Source organism: Eptatretus burgeri, chromosome 3 (assembly GCF_056783735.1).
Source record: "Eptatretus burgeri isolate ZD-2024b chromosome 3, Ebu_testis_v1, whole genome shotgun sequence".
NCBI lineage: Eukaryota > Metazoa > Chordata > Myxini > Myxiniformes > Myxinidae > Eptatretus > Eptatretus burgeri.
This window is the reverse complement of record NC_140963.1, coordinates 590,413-603,114: the sequence shown is the minus strand read 5'-3', so window position 1 is coordinate 603,114 and position 12,702 is coordinate 590,413. Positions and strand designations below refer to the sequence as shown.

Sequence of the window (12,702 nt, the reverse complement as noted above, 5' to 3'; positions counted from 1 at the left end):
ATCATCACGCTTCCTCCTCCATGTTTGACAGTTGGTGTCACACAATGAGGAACCATCTCTTCACCGACTCGACGATGTACAAAAACCCTGCGTGATTAACCTGAAGATTTCAAATTTTGATTCATCGGTCCGTAAGACCATCTTCCAGTTTTCAGTAGTCCACTGGCTGTGCTTCATGGCCCAGGCAAACCTCTTTTTTCTTATTTTGCCATCTTAGCAATGGCTTTCTTACTGCCACTCGACCTGTCAAACCTGCGTCTCGAAGTCTTCTCTTCACAGTTGAAACTGAAACTTCCTTACTTTCACCAGTGTTGAGCTGTGCTTGAAGCTGCTGTCGTGTGAGCCGCCTATCACGCAAGCTATTGACTCTCAGAAAGTTGTCTTCTGATTGTGTTGTGGATTTGGGTCTGCCAGTTCTCTTCCTGTCAGAGTTTCCTCCAGTTTCCAAGTGCCTTTTGATGGTGCAGGAAACTGTACTCGCTGACATCTTAGCTTCTTTGCAATTTCTATAATGGAAAGACCTACACTTTTAAGGGTTATAATGGTCTGTCTGTCTTTCTTTTTTTGTTAATTGTCTTTTTCTCACCATTATGATAGCAATATACTACTTCCTGCAGTGCAATATTGTCAAAATAATGCTTCAGAGGGTGTAGCAACACAGTCTGTTCCAACACTGCTTTTATACAGACAGAGGGTTGGTAACTAATCAACAAAAGTTGGGACACCTGTAGGAATTGTTTGCATCAACTTTCAAGGCTTAATTTACTACCATGCCTGCAGAACAGCTGCAATTGCTAACCCATTACTTGTGTCCTCAAAAGGGCCTTTTTTAACAACTCTGAAATTTACATTATTGTTCAGTTTTTGGTTACCTAAACTTTTTTTTCTTAACGTCTGGCAGTTTACCGCTTGGCTTTGTACCATTTCAGGTTATTCACTGGACTTGAACTGCTTAAATTTCAGTAAAAACTGGAAAAATGAGGGTGTTCTAAAACTGTTGACTAGTAGTGAACATACACACATACATACACACACATACATACATACATACATACATGCACATATACATATATACACATACAGACATTCATAATTACATATACATACACACATACACATATACATACATATACATACATGCACACATTCATAATTGCATACACACACATATATACATACATACACACACACACACACACACACACACACATACACACACACACACACACACACACACACAAACACACAAACACACAAACACACAAACACACAAACACACAAACACACACACACAAACACATAAACACATAAACACATAAACACATAAACACATAAACACACACACACACTGTTGTGGATTTGGAAAGCTATCGCACTCAACATTCAGGTCCTTTAGCTCAGTTATATCGGTAAGTACATGTTGCCAGTTAGGGTTCCGACCCTAGTCTAATGGGTAATTAAATGTTCCTGTGCTGTGAAGTTGTTTTAATAGTTAGATTTTCTTTTTTTGTAATTTTTTACACCACCAACTACATCATCGTCTCCACCGCCGACCGCACCGCATCGCCTCGCCTTCGCTTCACTCCTGTCACCACGCGGTCTGAGAATCCGAAGACAGATCCATGAACGCCCCCCGCTGGAGGCCCCGTCCAAGGGAGGGAGTGCCCCGCCCACCGCGCGCCTGTCCAATCGGGCGCGGACGAGGAGTCACATGTGGCCTCCGGCCCAATGGAAGGGCGAGTGGGGTGGAACGAAGGGTCGTTGAGCGGGAAGGGTGAGATAAGGTGTGTTTGGAGGAGGGGAAGGTGGTTCCTGAGTCGGCTGGGTTTTTCCTACGGATGAGGAGTTTTAAAAGAGCGTACATGAAAGCGCAGTTCTGAGGAGATTCGTCGTCGTTCGTTCCCTGCTTGTTTCTCCCGTTTTTCTTCTCTGCCCGGCTCATCACCTTGGCTTCTGGGGCGACCTCGTCCCGGCCTCAGAGCTTCGCGTCGTTGCCTTCCGCCTGGCTGGGACGGCGACACCAGTCTCACGACTAGGGGACGTCCAGCTGCGCGCTCGTGGCCAGGTCAGCTACCCTGAACCTCAGCCCGACGGTCCTCTGGGCTGGAGGTCCCATTAAAGACCCAGGAGGTCCGTGTGTGTGTGTGTGTGTGTGTGTGTGTGTGTGTGTGTGTGTGTGTGTGTGTGTGTGTGTGTGTGTGTGTGTGTGTGTGTGTGTGTGTGTGTGTGTGTGTGTGTGTGTGTGTGTGTGTGCGCCCCGTCTAATAAGTAGTGAACAGTATATAGTCCGTGGGCTTATGTACCATTTTCTGGATTTGTCATTTTTGGGGTAGATTCGTGGTACCCATGTCCAAACACATCTAGAAACTTCACTGGTTTAGAAAATAAACGGTGCCAGTTTTCCCATTAACATTTCGGGCCTCCATTTTGAATTTCAAAATGACCACCGCTGAAAATCTTTTAAAAATAATATTGCAAATTAACCATTACTATTCATTCAAATGTCATACAATATTTATTTTATTTTATCTAAACTCATATAAAGGGGACAAAGATTCATTAGAAGCAAACGAAGAGCACGAGAAATACTCTAAATATTGGAAAAAATTCAAGATGGCCCCCTGATTTCGGGGTTTTTTTCTCTGTAAAATGCCATTACTTTTGAACCAATAGACATGAGAAGATGTTTTTGGTGTCGAATCATATGTTTTGGCACAGGAGGATTCCAATAATAACAACATGTTTATGATTGGAACACTCTTTGCCAATCCTCCAAAACATTTAAAAGAAATAATAAAGAGCATGTAATTCAATATAAATTTATTTGGGCGGTTATACAATTAGAAGATGGATGAAATTTTTTTTTTTTCAAAGGTATGAAAATGCTACATGTATGAATCAGGAGTGTCAACGTTTCTGATTAAACATTTATAATTGTCATTGCTTCAATCATCTAGAATCTAGATCTTCACCAATCCTTGGTGGTGTTATGTTAGTACAGCTGCCACCTTCCCCACCACATTTGCAAAGTTCGGTACAGACCACACTGTTTCCTCTGCATGAGCACCTTCTTGAACACTTTGATTTCTCACAGTTACACCTGACGAGCTGCAGCACTGAGACTGGGGCTGGTGCAACCTGAGAAAGAACAATCAGTAGCTTTTTGTGTTGGTTTCGCCACCCCAAGGTCAAAGGGTCAAGAAAAGTTGGGTTCAATACCATATCCTGGCACCAGATATTACACTGGACATGGGCACGGCGTATATGTTCAATCCATGCTCCCTGAGTCGGTGGCAGTTTGTCAACTCCTCATTCATTTGTGAGTTGCTTGAATAAAAACCATCTCAGCATCTTTGCTTGCCCAAAGTGGACTCCAACTGGAGAGAAAAGAGAGCAAAGAAACTCTTCACAACCATGAAGAACTTCTTCAGATGGCTCATCCCCTTCGCCAAGGTCAGCTAGTGCTCTCAGAATGATGGAGCTTGCCTTCAGGAAAGTTGTAAAGCACCCCTTCTTTCCCTTCCCTTGGATATGTCCTGTCATATCACAGCCTGTGAGAGCATGCCAGTTGATCAAAGCTGCTGATTTCTCTGGGCCAAGCTTGTCATATATAGGCTGTAGGAAGACTTTCCATCATCTTTCGCTTGTGCCTATGATTAGTGCAGAATGGTTGCCAAGTAGTGTTGTTCTTCGTAGAGCCAAAAGTAGCACATCAGTGTCTTGTTCATATATGTGGACATTCATTCCATTGCTCCCAACTTCTACAGCATGATAAGTTATGTGTGCACCTCTTCCTGTGTGCTGACACTGGTCATTGTTTCAACTTCATAATTCGTCATGACCTCTTTCCGTGTTGCAGTCATAACCTTGATGGTACTGTAGTGGATGAGCTGATGGGAAAGGTAGAGAGTTAATGAATCCTTTGTGCTGCTGCTGGCGAGAAACATGTTTTTGTCTTTGATGCCTGTTGAGTCTTGAACGATGTAGGATTTAGTTCCCTTCAGCTTGCCTTTCCGCCGCTCTCTCGTCTGCTCCTTCAGCGATGCATTCTTGGTGTAATTATCAAATATAACTCACACTTGACAATATCCACGAGCCTTTGAGTCAGTGAGTGTGACAAAGGATGTTGCAAGTTCTTTGCAAGTCTTGAAATTTTTGACTGCCATTAATTCCTGTACCACTCCCATTCCATCAACTACAAGACATGTCTCAGATCCCTCATCAAACTCGGCAGGTTGTGCAGAAGCTTGAGCTGTGTCATTGGCCACCAGATCTTCCAGAAGCTTTATCACTGTGCTCTTGTCTGTAGTGGGATGCTTCCTTGATCTATAGATTCCTGCAATTCAGCACTGAACTCGATCTCTGCAGAAATAAATTCCACTGTATTTTCTGCCTGATGTTCTCTGTTGCTGACTCTTTCTTTGGCTTGTATGTACTTGCACCAGTTAATGGTATGGCAATTTTTGTGATATTTAATGTCCCTTGAAAGAAAGTCGCCATCAGTTATGATGTTTGCCAGGTTTACTTTCCATTGTTTATTCCCGCTAGCATCAACTATGTTTTGGATTGACACTCCGATATCGACACTTCAACAAATAATAAGGCGTTCTGTCTTACCACCACAAATCTTCACGTTTTGACAGAAGAAACAGTGTTTCTTTCGGAATGGAGGGCAACGAGATCTTGTTAGTGTGCTGGTAGATGCAAGAGTTGCTTGCTTTGGGGTGTTAGATGTTTGTGATGCGGGAGGGCGACCACCGACTTTACTGTATGACAATACACTTGATTCTTGAGATAAAACTGCTTTGTCATATCTAGCTTTTTCTCTCTCAATGTGTTGCTTGTGTGTTGCTTTACCATGACATGATTTGTGCCACACTGCATGTTGGTAGTTCAGTTCTTTTCCAGATATGCCACTCAGTTGTTGATGCCAACGAACATACTCAGGGTTTTGATATTGAGCCCTCTTGCTTATACAGTCCAACAATGATTGGTACGATTCCAGTTCTGGTAGTCGCAGATGCTCCAGTTGATTAACACCTTTAATGTCAGTGACCTCGTCTCCTTGACACAACAAGCAGATTCGAAAGTCAATGGAAGGTTCAGTTGCATGCTTCTTACATTATGGTTCTCCACAGGATGCCATGGTTAATCTGGAATCATAACCATAAGTGAAATTAACAATTTGCCATAAATTTCAATGCCTTAAGTATTTTATAGGATGGGATGTCCACTGTGCATTTTTGGTCTTTTGAAATAAAGCAGTAAGTTATTTTGTTCACTGTGGATATGCATCATATTGCAAGCAGAAAATATTCGTGAGATACCAGTTATAAGTTTCACATTCATACCAATATTTCTTGACATTAACATCAAACCTGTTGATATCCTGGCAAACAGAGTTCAGATGAACAGTTGTCTCAACTACAATGCATTTGGTACCCAAACTCTATTTGCACACACATTGAATTATATGTTCAAAATAACGTTAAATACCGAAAAATCATACATATATGGTAAAAACGGCAGCCATTTTGAAATTCAAAATGGAGGCCCGAAAAGCTCATAGAAAAACTGGCACCCTTTATTTCTGAATCGGTGAAGTTTATAGATGTGTTTAAACATGGGTGCAAAGAATCTACCCAAAATTTTGCTTTTTTTACATAAGCCCACAGACTAATAAGTGCCTGTGCTGTATATTATTTGCCTTGCTTTTTATTAGGTATAAATCTTCCCTTGTGTGCACCCTAACAATTCTCTCATTATTTGTAAAATAAACCCCAATTGTTAAAAGTACTCAGCTCGTCGTGTCGTTTCCATCATTGGCTGAGCCTGTCGTGCGTGTGAGGGATTAGTGGACCATTGCCAGGGTCCCAAGAGAATCGGGCCGGCGGAATTCGGTGATATCACCGCTCAGCTACGCACACGGGATAGGCCGCTTAAGCGGCTCGCTTCCGAACGAGTTCCGTCGAGGGTGAAGTACCCCGGTAGCTGGATCACGTGGGTACTTAGGTAAGTTGAAGTTGGCAATTAACCCTATCCCACGTGATCTCCCAATTGGCGTATTTCGGTCCTAAAACTACCAGGACCCGTCGACCCGAGCTTACCCGGGCCGGCGATCTGTAAATTCCGGGTGATCGAGCCGAGACGGCCCCACTGCTTCATCGAGGATCGTGCTCGTGGTGACGCGCCGGCGGGAAACCTCAACAATGTATTACTTTGTATGCATTGTCTCGAGGCTCGTATGAGAGCTAACGCAGAGCGAGGGGGGCATGAGACAAGAGGGGTATGAGAGGAAGGACAAAACGGTGGGGAACAGAGACATTAGGAGATCTGTGGAAGGGAGAGGGATGGGGCGGGGAACACGGGGTAAACAAGATGGACATTACAGGGACTTTCAGGAAGGAAAGCAGGGAATTTGAAGGAGGTGGGTTTGGGGCGGATTAACGGGCGTAGAAAAGATCGAGGATTTGGATGGGGGACGATAAGAGATGGTGGTGAACAGCTGTTTTGAAGGCTTGGAGGGAAAATAATAAACGTATGAAAATATGCATACACACACCATTGCTGCATTATAGTATGATGATGATGATCTTCATCATTGTGTCCAAATGTTTCCCCACTATTGGTTCCTTTCGTTCTGCAATTTATTAGCTCGCTCTTCCAAGGGCCTTGATCTTGTCGAGAAAAATATAAAATAAGTATCTGGAGTTGATTTTGTTCATTTCAGAAGAGATGGCCCATCCAAGAAGAATTTGGGTTCCTTCCTGTGTCCTGTAACCTGCCAACAATTCAGAGTGAGACTATAGGTCCACTGTCATATTTTGATCATTCGAGAATCGCATGTCCATAAACGCTGAATACATTTTATATTAATTTTCTGGCTAAGTTGTAATTATTAACCTCCGCCATCTTCGAAGATGGATGGAGGTTACTGTTTTCACCCCTTTCTGTTTGTTTGTTTGTTTGTGAACAGTATTACGGAAAAACTCCTCGACAGATTTCGACGAAACTTGGTGGGGGGGGGGTTAGGTATGGTCCAAGGATCATGCCATTAAATTTTGGACTTGGTCCCCCCCCCCCAAAAAAAATTGTGAGATAATTTTTTTTTTTGCATTTTTACATGTTTTTAGTGATTTCCAACCCCCCCCCCCCCAAAAAAAAAAAGAAGGGGAAATTTTTTTGCATTTCTACATGTTTTAAGTGATTTCCAACCCCCCCCAAAAAAAATTGTTAGAGAAAAAAAAATTTTTGCAACTTTTTTTTTCAACAAAATTTTGATTTTTTTTTTTGCATTTTTGCATTTTTACATGTTTTAAGTGATTTCCAACCCCCCCCCCCCCAAAAAAAAAAATGTTGGAGAAAAGAACTATCACTGTCAGCACTGTTGACATCATATTTAATGAATAAGATATAAGGTTCACTTGAGTGACCCAGCAATATTGGCGGCGGAGGTTTTGCACTCTCCCAAGTGCTCCCCCTCTAGTTTTATATCGAGTAAGTATTTTTATTTTTATTTTCCCATTGATATAATCATTCATCAATAATGTTGCAGGATAATTTTAAAGTTATGCCATTTTCTCCAAACTGTAATTGTATCTTTTGTACTTTTCCCTATTGGCTCCAGGTTTTTGTGAGAATCATACTTGACATTTGTATTCTGTTTCCCTTTGGTTTTGTGGTTATGTTTGTGTGTACAGCTGGGATATTTGTACAATCTTATGTGTGCGTATGTTGATGTTGTTGATGAATCAGTCGAACTTTTATATTGGGAACTTGTATAAGCACAAACCATAACTTTGACTTTGCTTATCAGTAAATATCCTCAACTACTGGCCTGGTGACAAACCCATTTAACTTCCATTTACTCTATCTGCAATTGCTCTATCTGTGAGCTGCCTTTTTATGTTTGCTGTCACATTAACATTCCAGGTTTCTTATTCCTCTTTGATATCCATTGTCATGGTTACTCATTTTAACAAAAAAAAAAAACAATGCTCAAATTGTTTATGTAAGTGATGAATACAAGTGTCTTTACAGGTGATTTTGCTATCTCTTGAAGATGGTTCATTGAAAAAATACCAGGAAATATTAGGGACCCAGGTATGTAAAATGTTGAGATCTATTAATGTGGTTGAAATGTATCACAATAAGTAATTTCCACAGATTAAAGAGGAGGGACATGGCGATTGTAGCATTGCTGGGTTGGCCTGTGTTTTTTTTTTTTTTTTGGGGGGGGGGGTTGTATACATTGGCGAGGCTCGTATGAGAGCTAACACACAACGCACAGTAAGGGGGGGCAGGAGACAAGAGGGGCGGGAGAGGGAAGGACAAAACAGTGGAGAACAGAGACATTAGGAGATCTGTGGAAGGGAGAGGGATGGAGGCGGGGTACACGGGGTATACAAGATGGGCAATACAAGGACTTTCAGGAAGGAAAGCAGGTGGGTTTGGGGTGGATTAATGGGGGAAGAAAAGATCAAGGATTTGGATAGGGGATGATAGGTGGTGGTGAACAGCTGTTTTGAAGACCTGTAGGGAAGAATGGGATTGAACAGAGTGAGGGAGTTTATTCCAAATGTGGGGAAAAAGAGGAATGAAAGAGTGAAGGTGAGCAATGATTCGTGATATTGGTAGTTATACCAGAAGGGGGTTGTTGGCGGACCTTGAGCACCCTGCAAAAATATGGTGGGGACATATCTCAGACAGAGCAAGGGGGGGGGAGACCAGAGAGGAGAATGGTAGAAGACAAAGACCACCGACCTGCCTGCGTTGAGGGAGTGAGAGGCCCAAAGACTCAGCCTCATCAAGGGAGATGCCAATGATCCGAAATGCCTTGGTTTCCACAGCATGAATCTGAGAAAGGTGGGAGGCAGGAGCACCAGCCCAGAGGGGAGAGCAGCACACCATCAGGCTGTGGATGAAAACAAATTGAGGGACATCGTGATTGTCGCATTGCTGTGTTTGCCTGTTGAGGGATATAGCGATTGTAGGACTGCTGGATTGGCTTATTGAGGGACATGGTGATTGTAGAAATGCTGGGTTGGCCTGTTTGGTGTTCTCACCTGATGAGTGCACAGCTCAGAATGACGTTGGGATGCCACGTTCAAATTTAGATACTTTTGATTTGTCCCTTCTCTGCTAATGTCTTTATAATTCAAAAAATGGTACATGTATCAGTGTTGATGTAATTATTGTTGTGTTGTTTCTTCAATTTTTTTTCATTCTAACCCTAACAGCTCGGTGCCTACTTTGGTGCTGTACTCTGCTTGATGGATCTCAATTCAGACGGGATGGATGATCTTTTGGTTGGGGCACCTCAATACACCGAAATTCGAGATGAGGGAAGGGTGTACGTGTACATCAGCAATGCTGTAAGCAGCACACCTGTTTTGAAAATACTTTGTCAGTTGGATTTGCCAGAAAATACAGAAATTGAGTGGAAAGCTTTGAATGTGATATATTTCATTGATTTAATGGAATTGAAGCAATTTTAATGCAGTTCTGTGAAACCTTATTACTCACAATGGTTATCCAAAAGCTATGTTACCATACATACATTATTGACATGGTACCAATGACATGTTATATCATTCCACATTAATGTTATTCATGTTACATTATTCCACATAACCTCCATCCTCTTCAATGCATTTCATTCTGTTGTCAACCCGCCTGCAAATCGTGCTAACATCTTTGTACTCGTACACCATCCCCACCACTTCCACATATCTAATTCAATTTTAAAACCACACATCAACTACACCGTCACCATTGTTTCCTTCAGTGAGACGATTCCATACATTCACCTCTCTGAGTGAAAGGCCGCTACCTTACAACCATCTTAACTGTCCTCTTCTGTACTCCTGAGCCATAACCCCTTGTCCTGTCAGCGTCTATTCTGCGGAAAAAATATTTTGCACTTATTTTCTTTTCACCATTCATTATCTTAAATGGCTCTCTCAAACCCCTTTGCAATAATGTCCTTTCCAATGTAAAAAGTCCTGTTTCTTTCAGTTGCTCCTCATGGCTTAGTCTAGCTAGGCCTGGGATGAATCTCGTTGTTCTATGCTGCACTCTCTCCCAGGCAAAAATAGCATTCCTTTCCTGTTGTAATTCTCTGCAGACTACTGTAGTATATGAGAGTTGTACTCTCATATACTATAGTTCTGTCACATTTTTGCCTGGGTATGACAACTATGTCTGTCCTTCGATATGGTGACCAAAACTGGAGACAATATTCCAGATGAGGCCTCACTAAATTCCTCCACAAAGTTAACATGATCTCTTTTGATGCATTATTTACTCCCCTACGAATCAACCTACAACTTTATTTGCTTACTCGAGCTACACAGTATAGCTGCCTGGCAATGCGATGTCTGCATACCCACCACATGTATGACCACACCCAGATCCTTCTGCTGAGTCGCATTATCCGAGACTGCCTCTTGCATGAAATCATCCTCATTTCCATTCCATTATTCTTGCCCAACCCCAGCACTTTACATCTCTTCATTGTTGAGCTCCATCTGCCGTCCATTAAAGTATCCAGAATTTCCTGAATCTGATCACACCCAACACTGCTGTGTGGCTAATCTCTGAGCTTAGTAGCACATGCAAATTTTTAAACCCTACTGTTAACCCCACTGTCCAAATCATTGACGTAGATTATGAATGATAGTGGTTCTGGAATTGATCCCTGGGGTACCGAGCTATTACTTCGTCCAAGTCCAATCTCCTTCTGTTCAGAGGCACTCTGTGGTTCCCACCATTACTCCAGTTTCCAATCCAGTTGGCTACTCCACCAGCCATTCCACAGGCCTTAACCTTAATCAACAGCCTTCTATCTGGAACCTTTGCAATATATTTTCGAAAGTCCAGATAAACTGCATCCGATGCACTTATCCACCCAGTCAAAAAGTTCCTCATAGAATGGCAATAAATTTGTTGAGCATTACCTCCCCTGAGTAAATTCATGCTGACTACTTTTAATTTGTTTGAAATTATTCAAATCGTTCCTTAACCATTCCTTAATTCATGACACCAACACCTTCCAAAATCAAACTACCAGGTATGTATGTATATAGTTCCCCAATTCTTCTCTGGAACCTTTCTGAATTAATGGTGCTACACTTGCTCCTCTCAAATACTCTGGCACCTGTCTTGACTCCATTGAGCTGGTTAACATCTCATTTATCTGCTCTGCCACCTCCTTCATTACTGTTGGCTGTATATTATCAGAGCTTTATCATCCCTCAATTTTTCTCATGGCTTCTTCACTTTCTTCACTCCTACTTGGATCTCTTCTAGAAGCCCTTGCTCACTGTTGAAATAGATACCCTTAGCTATTGGAACTTCCCCCAACTGTTCTTGTGTAAATGTAGAAACAAAAATGAAACAATTAAATAAGGCTGCCATTTCACCATCATCATCCACCAATTCTCTGGTGCTCTTCCTCAAGGGGTCCACACTTGTCCTTAACTTTTCTTTACCCCTTATAATAATTAAAGAATGTCTTGCTGTTTTGTTTAATGCCTATGTCCCTATCCTTTTCTTATTCCCTTTTGGCTTGCCGAGTTATTTTCTTAACTAACCCCCAATTACTCTTATACTGGTACTAGTTAAACTCTCGTTTTGTTATTTTGTACTTGATGATGCCTTCTGTTTATCCTTATGAACATTGTTGACCTCACTGCTCATCTACCCTGGTCTCTTTCTGGCTCTAATTTTACACCTCACTGGAATATGCTGTACCAACTCCACAACCCACACAATTGCTTCTTGAAGGTTGCCCATTTCTCTTATGCAGACTGCCAACTCGTTAGCTTTTCCCAATCTAAAACTACCGACTCTCTTCAACTATCTTCAAAGTTTGCCTTTCTGAAATCTCACAGCCTTACCTTGCTGTCCCAAACTCCATATTATTTACCACACTAATTATGCATAGGTTTATGGAAATTGTGTTGATGGCTTGTGACTCAGACATAGCACATAGGGAGAACAGACTTCAATCGTAGTGATTGGGTCATCAAGGCATGAGGTAACTGGGAGACTCAACCATTGGTATGAAGTTACATCAGACCCATGGGTTTGTAATAAAACACAATGTGCAAAATCACCGTTGTTTATAGTCAGGTGGAGTTGATTGAAGGAATTGAAAACTTATCAGAGTAAGTTTAAGTTGAGAAATAATTGGGGGTTAGGGTGGTGACAGAACTGAACCATGACCTTGGCTCTCAGAAGCCCGTGGTAGCCGAGCAATGACTGATACTCGAATGGAGAGAAGTACTGAATTGTTCAGTTAAGAAGATTGCTTTGCAGCATTTGAAAGTACACAGTGAGACCCCTCATTCCAGAAATACACTTCGGTTAACATCATAAGCTGCAGTGTTTGAAGGCAAGCAAGGATGGCGAACAGCAAATCTGTGTTCCAACCTACAGTCAGCTAAAGTTGGTGTGATCTTATCAACAGTTTGCCCTTGACCCATGATATGCTACTCTCTTCTTGTGATGAGTGATTGCAAAAACACTATCAGAGCCTACCACTGTGCCATGGTGGTCAGGGTAATACAAACGGTCTGCCAAGTCTTTTGTCATTCATTGCCTGCATCCTCTTTGTTTTGCTTGATATGCTCTACATACGCGTCACCACGACATTTCAGCCAAAGTTGATTCTTCTGTGGTTGACACATTGTGGGCTAT

The 12,702-nt window shown here is 42.0% G+C and overlaps 1 protein-coding gene across 1 annotated transcript in view; it reads left to right on the top strand.

Moving 5' to 3' along the window:
* The window catches only part of LOC147029278 (integrin alpha-9-like), a 219,502-nt gene that overhangs the window by 85,562 nt on the left and 121,238 nt on the right, over positions 1-12,702 (top strand). Inside the window, exons 7-9 of the mRNA XM_085872069.1 lie at positions 7,701-7,729; positions 8,041-8,103; positions 9,240-9,374. Of these exons, the coding sequence (XP_085728195.1) occupies positions 7,701-7,729; positions 8,041-8,103; positions 9,240-9,374 (227 nt within the window). The remainder of the gene's footprint in view (positions 1-7,700; positions 7,730-8,040; positions 8,104-9,239; positions 9,375-12,702) is intronic.